The sequence below is a fragment of the Alosa pseudoharengus genome, unplaced genomic scaffold (genome assembly GCF_046254945.1).
Source record: "Alosa pseudoharengus isolate Yale_2024_CS ecotype anadromous, Long Island Sound unplaced genomic scaffold, YU_APseudo_1.1 YU_APseudo_1.1_scf_18, whole genome shotgun sequence".
NCBI classification, from domain to species: Eukaryota; Metazoa; Chordata; class Actinopteri; order Clupeiformes; family Clupeidae; genus Alosa; species Alosa pseudoharengus.
In genome coordinates, this window is record NW_027468650.1 from 31,642,228 (window position 1) to 31,657,881 (window position 15,654).

At 44.2% G+C, this 15,654-nt stretch overlaps 3 protein-coding genes across 13 annotated transcripts in view; 2 read left to right on the top strand and 1 right to left on the bottom strand.

The window, feature by feature from the left end:
• The window catches only part of asap1b (ArfGAP with SH3 domain, ankyrin repeat and PH domain 1b), an 80,343-nt gene extending 69,545 nt beyond the window's left edge, over positions 1 to 10,798 (top strand). For 2 of the 10 annotated variants that reach the window (XM_076290928.1, XM_076290930.1), the window contains 7 exons: positions 903 to 971; positions 2,210 to 2,413; positions 4,012 to 4,090; positions 6,365 to 6,429; positions 6,733 to 7,403; positions 7,830 to 7,955; positions 8,199 to 10,798. In XM_076290928.1, coding sequence (XP_076147043.1) covers positions 903 to 971; positions 2,210 to 2,413; positions 4,012 to 4,090; positions 6,365 to 6,429; positions 6,733 to 7,403; positions 7,830 to 7,955; positions 8,199 to 8,273 — 1,289 coding nt within the window. In that variant the 3' untranslated portion in view covers positions 8,274 to 10,798. The remainder of the gene's footprint in view (positions 1 to 902; positions 972 to 2,209; positions 2,414 to 4,011; positions 4,091 to 6,364; positions 6,430 to 6,732; positions 7,404 to 7,829; positions 7,956 to 8,198) is intronic. The other 8 variants (XM_076290931.1, XM_076290932.1, XM_076290934.1 and 5 more) reach the window with 6 other exon arrangements.
• A 302-nt stretch (positions 10,799 to 11,100) lies between these two features.
• Positions 11,101 to 13,025, bottom strand: eef1a1l3 (eukaryotic translation elongation factor 1 alpha 1, like 3). The gene is made up of 7 exons (XM_076291171.1): positions 12,870 to 13,025; positions 12,607 to 12,786; positions 12,229 to 12,525; positions 11,991 to 12,141; positions 11,634 to 11,890; positions 11,294 to 11,528; positions 11,101 to 11,201 (listed from the first exon to the last, which is right to left on the bottom strand). The coding sequence occupies exons 1-7, from the start codon at positions 13,011 to 13,013 to the stop codon at positions 11,101 to 11,103; spliced, it is 1,365 nt and encodes a 454-aa protein (XP_076147286.1). The 5' UTR covers positions 13,014 to 13,025.
• Positions 13,026 to 13,457: 432 nt separating this feature from the next.
• The window catches only part of fam49bb (family with sequence similarity 49 member Bb), a 54,640-nt gene continuing 52,443 nt past the window's right edge, over positions 13,458 to 15,654 (top strand). The window contains exon 1 of one of the 2 annotated variants that reach the window (XM_076290943.1): positions 13,458 to 13,701. The gene's annotated coding sequence lies outside the window, so the exon portion shown is untranslated. The remainder of the gene's footprint in view (positions 13,702 to 15,654) is intronic. The other variant, XM_076290939.1, reaches the window with a different exon arrangement.

Sequence of the window (15,654 nt, forward strand, 5' to 3'; positions counted from 1 at the left end):
TGACCAGATGACAATTTCTGCAGTGGCCTGTGGGCAGGCAGTGGGTGTGGGTATGGGAGGGTGATGGTGCCTCTCCCCAATGCCCTCAGCCCTCAGCCACGCAAAGCCACTGCCAGCCATTCACACTAACAGCCCAGCCCCTCCGAGCACAAGCCAAACTGTGTGCAGTAAAACAATTACAGGCCTCAATAAATTCACTCAGAGAAGAGCTTGGTGTTCTCTAGCCTTCACAGACACACACGCCCACACACACGCCCACACACACACACACACACACACACACACACACACAGAGATACACTGGCTATACACACGCTCCTCTGTAGTGAGTCCATGGAGACGCCAGATGAACGATATCTCTTGATGTGGCAGTGTGTTAACTTGAACGCTGCCTTTGTGCGGTCTGCGATCAGGCTGAACAGTGTTTCTTTATGGGACGTCGCTTAGGATGAACTGCCCCTTTTCATGTGTCACTTTCACAATGAGACAGCCTCTGGACACACACACACACACACTTCCATCTAACTGCTCTGTTCACTTTTCCTGCAGAGGTTCAACAGTTCATGTTAGATAAGCCGCAAAGGCAATGTTTATGAGGTGTAATAAGGATTGTAAGGATTGCTTTCTCTTTCTTTTTAAATTGCTTTCTTTCTCTCTCTCTTTTTCTCGGCTCAACTGAACAGACTCCCTTTCTTTGCCCCTCTGAGTTCAACAGTGTGCAGTGTCTCTGTCTCTGTGCTGATTCTACAGCTCAGCGCTGCACATCCGATGCGTTCCTTGATTTTGTTTGTGTTGGGCTTGGAAAGGAGTTTTTGCGGAACTGGCCTTTTATGAATGACATCTGCTCTCCCCTCTCCATCTCTTTCTCTTTTTTTCTTTCTTTCCCCCTCTTCCTCCTGCAGCTCCCTCTCTGGCATTCCTTGGTTCTCATTCACACTACGCCACTCTGGCGAGCACGCGGCCATACATCAGTGAATATCTCTCTTTCTTTGGGTTTTGCTTGATATACGTTTTTCTGGTGCACCACGCTACCTCCGTGGTGTCACCTGCAATAGAACCCTCGAATTGCATCATGGGTGAAAATTGGGTTCAAAATGGGCACGCACGTTGCATGTAGTTCATCTCCTTACCTTGGGAACTCTGTGTTCTCAATAACAATAACACTTTGTGTAACCAAGACACGCTGATTGACCGTGTAAGTTATTTTTGTTCTGATCCCTGTCTTGGACCTTTTGTTGTTAATGGGGACGATTTGTTATTGCGGCTGCATCCTCGAGGTGTTCTGTTAGATGCACTTCCTGAGGATTTGCGTCCACCTGGACGATGAAGCCCAACGTGCGGTCTCATTTTGACCCGTGTTGCTCTCCCTGACCCCTCACTGCACGGCTCCTGTGTTCACCCACGGCTGAGCTTTCTCTTAGCCCACGCTGCCAAAACTAGTCAAATTCTAGCTTGTGTGTAGGATTCTTATCACATTACATCAGTCTTTCAATGTTCTATATTTAAGGTTTGGTAAAGCCTTAAAGTTTTAGGTTATTTCTCATATTATCAGTGGCGTTCTGGCCACTATATTTACTGTTTCATATTATCAGTGGTGTTCTGGGCACTATATTTACTGTTTCCAAGTCAAGTCTTCATATCTCCATCCCAGTGTTACATGTAGTGACTGCTTTGTGTTGTTCAACTGTTCAAAGCCTCATTCTGTGGTTGTAGTGTCTGCACACATTAGTTTTCTCTTAGGGACCAGGCCATGAAAGCTCTCCGCAGCCCCAGAGCTTCTGTGGGCCTCTTTAGTTTCTCCGTGAAATCCTTCTGATAGGCTCCAGAGATTCTATTCCCGCCCCCTGCTTCCCTCCTCTCTTCCCCCTGCTGTTCTCCTCTCCGCTGTTCTCCTCTCCTCTCCGCTGTTCTCCTCTTCCCCTCCGCTGTTCCCCATCTCCCTTCCGCTGTTCTCCTATTCTTCCTGCTGTTCTCCTCTTTCCTCTGTCCCTGCGTCTCCACCCCCCCTGCTCCCTTCTCCTTGCTTTGGCATACGCCTCCTCAGTGTCTCGTTACTCCTTCCTCAATCCATCCTCCTCTGATCCTGCAAGCTTCCATTGCCAAATACCATGTTTGATGATCATGTTGTCAGCAACCAAATCCCTAACTCCCTCCCTCCCGTGTTAAATCATGCATGTGTGTGTATGTCGTGTTTGTGTCCAACCCCCAGCTACCCCCTCCACCCTCCCTGCCAACTCCACCCAGTCCCCCGGCGGGGGCAGCACCTCCACCCTGTCCAAGAAGAGACCTCCTCCCCCTCCCCCCGGGCACAAGCGCACCCTGTCTGACCCGCACACCCCTCTCTCCCACACACACCTGAGCAAAGGTGGGCAACCCCACGTGGAGCCCGCCGGACTGTCCCCCAGAGAATCAGGTGACGCCTCGTCTCTCCTCCGATAAGTCTTATGGCTCTGTTTATGTAGCAGGGCCCTATACTTAGGCTGGTGGTTCAGCATTGCCCTAGTGCAAACTTTTTGTACATTTGCATAAAACCTTAACCTGATTACCCTTTTGCCTACAACAAATCCATGGAAGAGTAGAAGAAAAGTCAATGAAAGCTTAAAACCGCAGAGGAAATGTGAGAACATGTACAAAAATGTACAGATAGCTTCAGACAGTGTTGCTGTTACCCCTTCATGGGGTAAAAGTAGTTTTAAAATCTCTCATTTGTGTTTTGCGGGGATTGAGTTGCATTTCAGCTCATTCTCTTGACTCAACAGTAAGCGAGTCTTGCTCACCTCTACAAGGACAATTTGATTTGCATCATTAGCACAAAATCACTGTCAGCCTTGGCTGTTGCCATTACTCTTTAACAGTTGTCGGGAAAGGCCAACCTAATCAGCATACATTTTGTGAAACTCAACACTTTTTGAACATCATGAGTAAGCTAAGTGTCATTCATCATTGTCATACAGTATAGTGGGATATGCAACAGCATCTCAGCTAGCTTGCTAGCCCTGGGGCTAACTATGTCTCAGGCCATATGTCAGAATGAGTCATGCACATGACCCATTTCTGACAAGTCACATATGTTATGTGACTAGTGATTTGTTTAGGTTTTCTCACCACATGATGATAAAAGTAAGCTAAGAGTTTGCATTTGTATTTACCCAGGCCAAGCCAGAAGCCTTAGTTGTAGGTTATCCTTCAGTAAGCGTCCCTTTCTTATGTCTGATCTAAACAAACTAGCCTCAAGCTGCGATCTTGTCAATGTTTTGATGTGTGCAGTCCTCTCCACATATATATTCACAAACATGTCAATGTGTCTGTCAGTTTTATTTAAACATTTTTGGTTGTTTTTATTATCATCCAGATAATAAATATCGTTCATCATCCAGCTTTTACAGTTATTTCAGGAAGAAGCCTCAGAGCTTGGTCTATTTTTAGAAAATCAAAACCTTCGCCAGAGATTTACATAATTGGTATCAGCTAATTGACAGCTCAGCCTTGCAAGTACCCCCTGTGCCATGCCCTTTGACACTTGCCTTGACACCCATGATGTGCATGATACCCGCAGAGGATTCTGGGTAATTAACACCAGTGATTTCCAATCATGGTCCTGAGGACTCAATTTGATTATCTGCATCAAGTGATTGACAGGTCCAGTTCTGTTTCATGTTTACATACACATGTACACATTAACATGTCTTTATGACATCAACATCATCAAACCTTATAGGACCAGAATTGGAATACTGGCTGTTTTTTTACCATGTGTATGGTTCTTTGTTCTTATCTCAGTTAACTGCTTATTCAATATTATGTTACTTGCCTACTTATGTATTATGTTTATAAACCAATTCCAAAAAAAACCCCTCAAATGTAACTTTTAAGTATAGTCATTATCAGGTACGTAATGGCTGTGGTAGTTCACCACACACAAAAACACAAACTCACCGCAAGTACTGCAAGATTTCCATGGCGACAAACGGCCATCTCAAAAGATTATTCCTAACAGTATTTTCTTTACAGGAAGTGACTCTACACCACCACCTATCAGCAAAATGTCACCTAATACAAACAAGTTTGAGGGCATTCCACAGGAGCAAAGGTAGGGAACTTTTACTGTGCTTTTGAGGAGAGGTACATATGTGCAGTGACAGCATCTCTCTCCCTTCAGAGTCAAATGATACAAATTCCATCAACATGTTAAAAATAGTAATTAAAAAACTTTCTACCAGCGCTGACAGCTAATTTTTGTTGACAGTGGCGCCTGTGATCTTCGATATGTTAAAACGGCAAACTTAGATTTTTGCTACCCCAGAGACAACTTGCAATGCAACTTGCCATAAGTAGTCAGCTTCAATTAACATCCGGATCTCCTTATATGGGCAAAGATGGCAGCTTTGGTTCCTTTTTGTAGGCGAACTTCAGAGGTTTATTCAAGTGTGTCCATGAAGGTTCATTTATGCATTCAGGTGATGGTAGTCCTCATAAAAAGTTTAACACACAAAAGAAATCACATGACTGCTTGACTTCATGTGACTTCTTTCAAGCGGTCTTTTGACTTCATATCATCATGTGATTTATTTTGTGTGAAGTTCGTCTACAAAACTCTGAAGTTCATCCACAAAAAGGAACCAAAGCTGTCAAAATGTTTTGTACCTTTTTATTCCTTTTAGTCCAGTGTTAAAATTAAGCTTTTTAAAAAATCATTTCAAGGTTTCTTAAACTGCAACCCTTGAACCCTAGTTATAAAGCTCATATTATTATGACCGCCGCGCAGCGAAGGTTTAGTCAGATTTTTTTTTTTTTTTTTTTTTTTTTTTTTTTTTTTCGCATGTCCAAATTTCTGTCAAGGATTCCCGGGACACTGAAAGACCGGGGTAGACGAAACTTGGTGGGCATGTAACCCCATATGGATGGCATGGAACCATCGTTTTTCGTTTTGATCTGTAGCCCCCCCGCTGGACTGCACCCCCCGAAAGGAGGGTAGGGCAGACACAGTTTTCTGTGAATATCTCGAGAACCGTAAGGTTTAGGAGGACCATTTTTTTTTTGTATGTTGATCTCAAGGGGCCATGTCAACCCATTCCATAACCACTCATTTCATGTATAGCGCCACCTAGTTAAACACAAAAAAGTAAAAATGAGGTGTTGTAATCGCAGGTATCTGTGACCTAACATAGTCAAAACTGCACGAAATTGGAAGTGTAGGATCATTATGACACCCTCTGAATGCACGCCAAGTTTCGTGGAATTCTGTTAATGGGGGGCCACACAATAAATTAATTTATGTTACTATACACCAACTGGCCTGTAGGTGGCCGGAGACAGTTTTCTGTGAATATCTCGAGAACCGTAGGGCCTAGGAGGTCCACCTTTTTTTTGTATGTTGGTCTTAAGGGGGCATGTCAACCCATCCCATTACCACTTATTTCATGTATAGCGCCACCTAGTTAAAAATTAAAAAGCAAAAAATTAGGTGTTTTCATCACAATATCTCTGACTGACATGGTCAAAACTGCACGAAATTGAAAGTGTAGGATCATTATGACACCCTACGAATGCATGCCAAGTTTTGTGAACTTTCGTTCATGGGGGGCCTTACAATAAAATAATTTATGTGTACATTTAGTGACCGTACACCAACAAGGATTCCCGGGACACTGAAAGACCGGGGTACACGAAACTTGGTGGGCATGTAACCCCACATGGATAGCACGGAACTCGTTTTCGTGTTCCGTTTTTCGTTTTGATCTGTAGCCCCCCCGCTGTACTGGACCCCCCGAAAGGAGGGTAGGGCAGACACAGTTTTCTGTGAATATCTTGAGAACCGTAGGGCCTAGGATGACCATTTTTTTCCGTATGTTTGCCTCCAGGGGTCATGTTAACCCATTCCATGTGCACACAGATACACACGCACACACATACATTCACAGTAATCATACGTATGACACATACTCACACAGTAGACATATGTACGCCTGCATGCACATGCACAAACACATACGCAGGCAAACACACAAGCACGCACACACACACACACACACACACACACACACACACACAAACATAAACGTGTACACGCACACATGCACACAATTCAAGAATTTCTCAGAATTGATGGGGGTGGGGTTGTATTAAATGAATTTTACATGTGAAATCTATGAACTAATCATGTTTTGGTACTTGTTGTCTAGCAGATACCAGTGAGAATTGAGTGTGGATAATGCAATTTAGTGAGACAGTTAGAATCATATAGGCCTTTCAGCGTGACTTATTTTTGTGGAAAAAATGTGCTGGACTGGGCGGCGGTCATATTTTGTACCGCTCTGCGGTACATCTAGTTGTGATTTTAATCGTCATTGCTATTTTTTCCTAGCACTACTTCTTGCAACACCAAGTCTACACTTGGCCCAAGGGTTCTTCCCAAACTACCTCAGAAAGGTAAGTCCTCAAAATCATATTTCAAGATTTCTGAGAGTCTCTGATGTGCTTGAAAGTATTGTGATGGTGGAAAAAATTTACAATTTTACAAATTGTTTGAAAGATGAGACACAACAGTTTTTGTGTTTTAATTTGAGATATTTTTTAAATAATAAAGACAATTTTTTTAATGTTTAGAATGGGAATATGAGATAAACAGAGGCTTGGTTGCCTGAACCAACTTGACCAGTGCTACCTACACAATTTAAGTAGTTACCGACTTCTAGAGGTAAGAACTTAAGACTTTATTTTTTTCCTCGACAGTGGCTCTGCGAAAGATTGACACCATCCACCACCCATCTGTGGACAAGACCAACCAGCCTCCTGAGGTCTTTCAAAAATCCCCCGAGGTGTTCCAGAAGTCATCTGAGGCGTTCCAGAAGTCTTCTGAGGTGTTCCAGAGGTCACCGGAAGTGTTCCAGAAGTCACCGGAAGTGTTCCAGAAGTCACCGGAAGTGTTCCAGAAGTCTCCAGAAGTGTTCCAGAAGTCTCCAGAAGTGTTCCAGAAATCACCACAGGCGCCCGAGCCATCCCACAGGTCCATGTTACCTGACAAGCCCCAGCTGAGCGACCTCCCACCCAAGCCACAGCCGTCTGACCTTCCTCCGAAGCCTGGGGAGCTGCCCCCCAAGCCACAGCTATCTGACTTGCCTCCCAAGCCCAACTTAGGAGATCTGCCCCCCAAGCCCCAGCTGAAGGATCTGCCTCCCAAACCCCAGCTTGGGGATAACTCCTCGAGGCCAGGACCCATGGAGCACACCCACAAACCACCCCCCGGGGAGAGAGCCCCTAAACTGCAGCCCCCTGACGTGCCAGCGGCTAATCAGCATGGAGGGACATCTCCGCACCCTACCCAGCCCTCCAGTGAGGACACCAATGGAAGCCCAGTGTCCGCTCCAGAGACGCCGGTCCCCTTACCGAGAAAGATCAGTGTGGTGAGCTGCCGGTTACAAGACTCTTCTAGGCCATGTGTGGTAACTTCTGTGACAGTTCAGTGTTTCCCACAGAATTGAATTCTATTTGTGGTGGTAGATTTGCAGGATTAACTTGAATGCAACAGTTTTTAACAAACTAGCGCAGTGTGGTTATAATGCTAACAACATTTAAGTACAATTTAGTACAACCTGGAAAAAACATTGTGTGGTGGTCAGTGTTGATATTGTGGTGGGCCGCCACAAATAAGTCAATGTATGGAAAACACTGCAGTTCAGACAGACCATAATGAAGGTAGCAGAGAAGACACACAGGCATATGTTCTTAACACTTAATAGTTCATGTATTCTTGTAGAGTGGGTGCAGCCACAGAGTTGTATTTGGTAAACATGTGTTTGTACCTGCTGATGATTCGTTTGTGTTGGAAGCAGGCAAAGGCAAAGACTCGGCGGGTCAAGACCATCTATGACTGCCAAGCAGATAACGAAGATGAGCTGACCTTTGTGGAGGGTGAGGTCATTATAGTGACTGGAGAGGAGGACCAGGAGTGGTGGGTAAGTACATCTGGCCTGTCTGTTTCCTACAGCGGCACAGCCCAACATGCACACCCCATCACACAGGCCGCCCGTTATGGCTCTCGCCGGACTCCATAAAACATGTGTTATGGTTGGCTGGACTCCATAATCAGCACACTCAGACCCTTGGAGTGCGTTTATGGAATGGTTTTATGGGGTGTGAATGTGAGCGGCATTGTAGATACTCTTCCACTTGCCAATTTTCTGTTCTTGTTTTTTTAGATCGGGCACATTGAAGGGCACCCGGAGAGGAAGGGAGTGTTTCCCATGTCCTTCGTCCACATCCTGTCTGACTGACACCCAGACGATGTGAATGACCACCCCTGAGTACCCCCCTCCCGCCCCGCTCCAGACCCGGGTCTCTCCACGCCACACTCGGGTCGCCGAGAGCAACACTGTAAATAGCTGCTGAAGCGAGCATCAAGATCAAACCCATATGGAGCACTCGGAGATAATAAACCCAGGACACTCCACCCTCAGTTCGCTCCCACTCACAAATCGAAGAAACTAACCCCCCAACCCTGTACAAGACAAGGAGCCCATGCTGCATCTCCAGTACTGGAGATCTGGTGTGTGTGTACATGTAGTCTATGGATGAAGCTTGTCTGCTAACGAACGGTATTCCCCCCCCCCCCCCAGACACCTGGTTGGCCAGCAGACCAAGCCCTCCGATCGCAGTACTTACCACACCAGTCTCGCTTGTACTGTTCCAGAGTGTGTGTATATATTACGAATGTACATATATTGGTGAGTGTGAGCGTGCGGGTGTGTTTGTATGTGTATATACTTGCCTGTGTTCGTGTATTAGAAACAAAAAAAAAACAAAAAAAACAAATAAGTGCATAATGAATTCATGTTCTTTGCCCTTCCTCTAACCACTCATTTGGGGCCAGTGTGCTTCTGACGGGTATGTGTGCAGTATTAGTTTGGACTGGATCTTCGTTTGGCTGTGACGGGAGGTGAGCCGGTCAGTATGGACAATGAAAGCCTGCTTCGCCTGCCCCGGCAACGGCCTCCTGGTCCAGTGGGACTCGCCGGCCCTCGGGATCGTAGTGTTTTTGTTTCTGTTTGTTTGTTAGTTTGATTTCAAGTGAAGCATCTCTCTTAACTTTACCACTATAGCACGTCCACAGATGAGATGTATGTCCATTATTGTGTGTTTGTAGTTCTCGCTTGCTTTGTGTGTTTAAAAAGAATTAATAATGATTCTGTGACATCCACTGACTGCAAAAGTGGAAAAATATTGTAAAAGGAAAAAAAAAAAACCTGTGAAGCCTCAAGGCACAGGTTAACTACAGACACCAGCAGCACACACACACACACACACACTGACCCAGGATCTGTCTCTCTAGTTGTCCCTGTGAAGTATTGCAATGTATACACACAGCTCTGGGATCAGTCCATATATCTCCCACTCACTCACTATTTCTGTCTCTCTCTCTTGTTCATGCTACGTTTCATACTGTGTACTTTCTAGCCAGTCACAACCATTTATCTCTGAAGAGATTTTACTTCAACTATAGTAGTTAAGGGAGGCAAGCTTAGGCCATACCTTGCTTTTTCTATCTGTTTCTCAAGGCTGTGAAGTGTTTGAGTGGTCAAGTAGTGCAAATACTTGCACCAGTGATTTGTGAAGGAGTTTACAGAATTACATTGGGAGCTCACTGGCAATATAACACCCCTAATCGTATTTTATGTTGTCTTTTGTCATATTTTATTAGGCGTGTTCTCATGCATCATATTGTTAAGAGTCTTACAGGGCCATACTTTCACTATTACAAAAGTGTACGTATGAAGACCATTTTGGTAATACAAAGTGATGCAGTTCATGACTGACACTTCTGTGCCCATAAAGTAATGACTAGGGAATCTGTACAAAAGCTACGTTGCAATTCATGTTCATTTTGGTGACCCAATTTCTACCAAATGTTATCAAGTTCAACAACTTACATTTAATCTAGATTTCTATGTCTGTTCTCAGCTGTATAAGTAATATACAGTCATGTATTATGAATATGATCGAACATTTTTAATGTCTCAGTTTCCCCCATATAACTAAGCCCTACCCTAGGCCAGACATGCAATTGTACTGCAAGAAACTGATGAAATATCCTATATTTCTACCGAGTTCACAACTGACATGCGCCACCAGTCTAAGTATTTAAAAACTCAACTGAAGCAGAGATAAACCAGCCATGTAGTTTATAAACAAATATTGTTCAAAAGAACACACTTTTCAAATGCAGAATAGTATTAGGAAAAGTATACCACATGTTGCACCTTTAGAGGGAGGGATGAGATGGTTAAACGTAAGCACTAAACCGACTGAATGGAAGGGTTTACTGCAATGACTTCTCTTTTAAACATTGTAAGGGACAGTTTCATTGTTGTGATCTGTGTTGTTGCTACCCCCTTTGCTTACATAATCACTGGGGTTGCTTGAACCCCCAAGTTGAGACCAGCAAATGTCTCAAGTTCATGTGAAATAGCCATAAAGATCAGCAGGTGGCTAAGAACTTGCGCTGATAATTCCATTCAGCCAAGCTGATTTAAGAAATTGAAGTGCAATTGTAGCTCAGTTTAACTTTCCCCTTCTCAATACCTTGCACATGTAATGGAGATCAAAGAAACATTCTTGCATTTCATTTTGGGAGGTGATGGTGCTGTCATTCCTGTGTTTGTTTGCTGTAAAACTGGATTTAAATGTTTTGAATTATGTTAAGTTCCCAGCCTTATCCACACTGACTGCCGGACTATGTCCAAACCCAAGCAGGTGACTCCATCATCCTATTATACTGATTAAAGACTTTCTGTTGTAACCATTTTAGTTTCCATGGCATTTTCTTAGTACTGCAATATGGGCAAGTAGTACACAATCATGGAATTTCAAAAAAAAAATTTAATTGGACTCAAAGCAACTTCCAAGTCAATTTCATTGCACATCATTTACCAATAAGACAACTTAATATTCCACAGCTTCATTGTGGTACTACTTTAAATCTAAAGTAAAATATCATTTTTACATCTTCACAAAATAAAACTGAAAATATTTCATTGTACAACTAAAAAGTTAACATACCGAAGTGCTGGTAAACATAAAAAATAAAACAAAATAAACTTAAGTTTAAACTTTCTGCACCTTCTTTGGGTGTTGGTCAGCTTTCTCTACAGACTTGATAACCCCAACAGCCACAGTCTGTTTCAGGTCCCTGCAGGAAAACCGACCTATGGGGCAGGAAAAGCAAGAAATCACATCATTCATATTATACAATGTACCACAACTGGCAAGTGGAGAAAAAAAAAAAATTGAAGCTCACCTAAAGGAGGATACTGAAAGAAGCTCTCCACACACATAGGCCTGTTGGGGACCAACTTAATGGTGGCAGCATCCCCAGACCTCAGCAGCGGTGGTTTGTCCTCAAGCTTCTTGCCAGTGCGGCGGTCCAGCTTTTCCTGGAGCTCAGAGAAGCGGCAGGTGACGTGCGCTGTGTGACAGTCCAGTACTGGGGAGTAGCCAGCCTGGATTTTTCCAGGATGGTTCAGAATGATTACCTATAGGAGAAAAATGAAGCCATTTTAGGAGGGGTACACTGTCAGGAACATCACTTATCGAGTTGTCACACCATCTGATGCAATGGTTAGGATTAATGCATTTACCTGGGCAACAAAGCTGTTTACTTCTGATGGCGGGTCCTGCTGGGCATTGCCAGCCACATCTCCCCGGCGGAGGTTCTTTGACGAAACATTACGGATGTTGAAGCCCACATTGTGCCCTGGAAGAGCAGTCTGCAATCCCTGGTGGTGCATTTCAATGGACTTCACTTCACCAGTCAGCCTGGCAGGAGAAAAGCTTAACACCATCCCAGGCTTAAGCACACCAGTCACAATCTTGCCCACTGGGACGGTACCAACACCTGCAGACAGAGTGAACCCCATTTAAAAAGGTACATAGTTCAGACCCATTGGCCCTGAAGGTTGACTTTATTTCTGGACACTCCCTTATCAGACACTTGCCTCCAATTTTATACACGTCCTGCAGGGGTAGACGTAAGGGTTTGCTGGCTGTGCGCACAGGTGGATGAATGGAGTCAAGGACCTCCAGGAGAGTCTTGCCACTTGCGTTGCCCTGTTTACTCCTCACCTTCCATCCTTTGAACCAAGCCATCTGAGAAAAGGATTCAATGGAATTCATTTAAAAAAAAAATAAAAAAATTATTGTAGCTATACGAGAGCCATTTGCAAGTTATGCTACCTTTTGAGATGGCGCAATTAGGTTCTCCCCACTCCAACCCGAGATGGGCACAAAAGGCACAGAGCTTGGGTCGTAGCCGATTTTCTTGATAAAGGTGGTTACGTTCTTAACCACCTCTTCGAAACGCTTTTTGCAGAAAGGCGGCTCAGTCACGTCCATTTTATTCACGCAGACAATGAGCTGTTTGACGCCGAGCGTGTAAGCCAGCAGCGCGTGTTCTCTTGTCTGGCCATTGCGCGAGATTCCAGCTTCGAACTCCCCTTTGGCAGCGGACACCATCAGCAGAGCAACATCGGCCTGCACAGATACAGGAAGCAACGTTCATTAATGAACACGCATTTTCCACCTTTTGGTAGTGTCTAAAATCTCATTACATACCTGCGAAGCACCGGTGATCATGTTCTTGATGAAGTCCCGGTGACCCGGTGCGTCAATTATCGTTATAGTATATTTAAGGGTGTTGAATTTAAGGAGGGAAATATCAATTGTAATGCCCCGTTCCCTCTCGGCTTTAAGTTTGTCTAGAACCCAGGCATATTTGAAGGACGTCTTGCCCATCTGGAGGAACAATGAAACACCTTTAGACAGAGAACAACTTGGAGCATTGGTTAGCAAAAGGAACAACCTACAAGAGCACAAACCTGTGCAGCCGCTTTCTCATACTTTTCGATGGTTCTTGGGTCAACACCACCGCATTTGTACACGAGGTGGCCTGTGGTGGTTGATTTTCCACTGTCAACATGGCCAATTATGGTTAAGTTGATATGCATACGCTCTTTTGCCATTTTAACCAAGTAAACGATTGGCCAGAACCTTGAAGTATGAACCGCTTTCTTCTTTTTCCAGTTTGGTTGACTTCGACTGTGTAATTGATTCTTTTATGTTCCCAGTCCAGTGGGCGTTAGGTGTATCTAGACTAATGGAATACAGGTGTGTCTCTTTGAACGTATTCATCAGCTAATTAAGTAATTGACATCTGGTGATGTAGCCTAAGGTCACTGACAGCACTGATAAACACACCACTGACATGAGACGCTAGTTTCCATGTAGGCTATCCTTGTTATCCTATGCCAGCATAGCAGGGCTTGTGGTTGTTGCTTGTTTGTAATCTAACAAACGGATAACGGGTTTTCACAAGTCCCTCAGGTGTGTCACTCTTGAGCAAGCACATCCTCATCGCCTCTGGCTATGCGATTCATTATATTGCGCTCAACAGAAACGAACGTAGCCTAATGCTGAGGGGAAATGTGCCAGTACAAAACCCCCTTAGTCTTGTGTGATTAAACGAAAACGAAAAACCTTTCTTTTTTTATCCATCAAACAGCAGGGCAAGCACTGTGTAGGTCTGAACCTGTGCTGGGTACAATGACGTTTCTCTAACCCGGAAATAGCAAACAGCTGAACGAAGTAATCGCTCTCCCTGAGCTTAGCGTGGTACATGGAAACCTATTTTACATCGTTTCTACAGTAAAGGTAGGTCATATTCGGGCATTTCCCATTTCTGTCTCAGAATGTAGATGGATTTAGGGGAGTTAGATTCGACAGAAGTTCAGGCCTATTACAATTGGACATGTTTAATGAAAATGCAACAGTCGATGAAGGTAGCATGTGACAGAGCGGTTTGGATTAGCGTGGTGATACAGTGAAAATGTATCAGCCGCATAGTTTTACTGTAGCGCAAAACTGGTGTTGTACACTAAAGTGTCATGACTAAAACTGGAAACATATGTATTACTTATTATTGTACCCCACATTTACTCCCGTGTCCAACGAAACGATGCTCGTGAAACAATGGCTCATTTCGGCACACATGGTTTATAATGCTCTTCCATGCTAGGTTAATGGGCCACTACGAAGGGAAAGCCAGCAATAAATGAAATGTGCAACAATTATTCCAAATACAGTTGGTTGGTCGTTCTTTGGTGCAACACAACGTTGAAAATGATCACAACAGGGATATGTTGGTGCTGTTAGTTTGTTGTTACTTTTCTGTAGGTACACCCTGTCCCTGTTGTCACAATGTAACACTAGGCAGGGCATACGGAAGCCGCTACACCGCTGACCGCTAGCCTGGCATTTGTCAGAGGTGTCAGACGGAACAACATTATTTGAGATCTCTCATGATCAGCAATGTTCGCGTTAGTGTTGAATATATTTTGTATTGGGCGTTAACTCACTAGATACCTTATGGATTTAATAAGCTACACGAGGGAACATTTGGCAAACAGTGGTCATTTCCTTTTCTGTCAGGCACTGAAAAAATATGCAACTTGATTCAGTCCGTTTTGGAATGACATCGAAAACTTCAGCTATAAAACTCTCTTATTGCAATTGCATAAATGTCGTGGGTTGATTTATTTTTCATGTAGGCTACTTCCGATGAAAAGACGCGCGGTTTCTTGTTGTCGGACATTTATTCAACATGAAAGGCTGTCAATGAACATATGATTATTTAATTGCAAGACCAATTTATCAGATGGTTGTCACGTTATGCAAAATGCATTGTATGCTATAGCAGTTGAGGGTCGGCTGTGGGCGCACTGTTATCGCCATCCATCTTTATAATAGGGGACACAAATCCACGTTCCTAAGGGATACATTATGTAGCCTACTTTGCCACAAGTCTTGCACTGTGTGATCTGAATTCCATTTAAATGTTCAGATTATCTCACATGGTTCTCCTGAATCTGTGCCACAAATTACTGTCCTGCTCATTGCCTCACTCCAGCTAGTTTAAGGCATAGGCGTGTGGTCTGAAAGTAGGCTATAACTAACCGCGTTCAGGAAGCTGAGCGTCGGTGAGGGTGCACTGTAGGTAATGCGACGCAGGCTTAACGCTCCACGCTATAGCCTGGGTGGGAATCTCCTATATCTCAAAGGAACGTTAGAGCCAGGAGCGGCCAGCATGCTCCATTGATCTCGATTCCGGACCATCTGGGACTGTACAGTACAAATAGAGTAGCGGGGGAGGAGTCAGTTGGATCTGAACGAGCTGTGTGGGTTTTCTGTGTGGTGTGTAGCCTATATCACACACACACTGCACTTGACCTTCGGTGTGGTGTGGTGATATGTTATGTTGCAAGCTGATGCCTCAATGATGGGTAAACAAAACACACCCAGTCTTGAGTGATGAGGGCATGGTCAGTCAGTGTTTGACAACACATGACCTGGGGGACTTCTGGGGGTTTAAACCACAGGAGTTTACCCCTGCAGAGAGCTACCAACTGTATTCTTTCCACCCTGCATGGACACATGACATGAGCCATTTTCAGCCAGTGTCATGGCGGTTCAGGAAAATTGTTCTTTTGAGAGGAAAGGGGGGCAATTTTTGAATTGGGAAAAATGTTATCATTTATGACAGAACTCTGTCTTACCTATCTTACATGTCAGTGTCCATAAGTGTTAAACAAGAAGGGAAATTCCTTT

Excerpts from the sequence above, each read along its gene's own strand:
- eef1a1l3 (XM_076291171.1), bottom strand. The coding sequence starts at position 13,013 with ATGGCAAAAGAGCGTATGCATATCAACTTAACCATAATTGGCCATGTT. Across the intron at positions 12,787-12,869 it reads ATGAGAAAGCGGCTGCACAG|ATGGGCAAGACGTCCTTCAA; the intron begins GTTTGTGCTCTT and ends TTGTTCCTCCAG. Across the intron at positions 12,142-12,228 it reads TAATTGCGCCATCTCAAAAG|ATGGCTTGGTTCAAAGGATG; the intron begins GTAGCATAACTT and ends TCCTTTTCTCAG.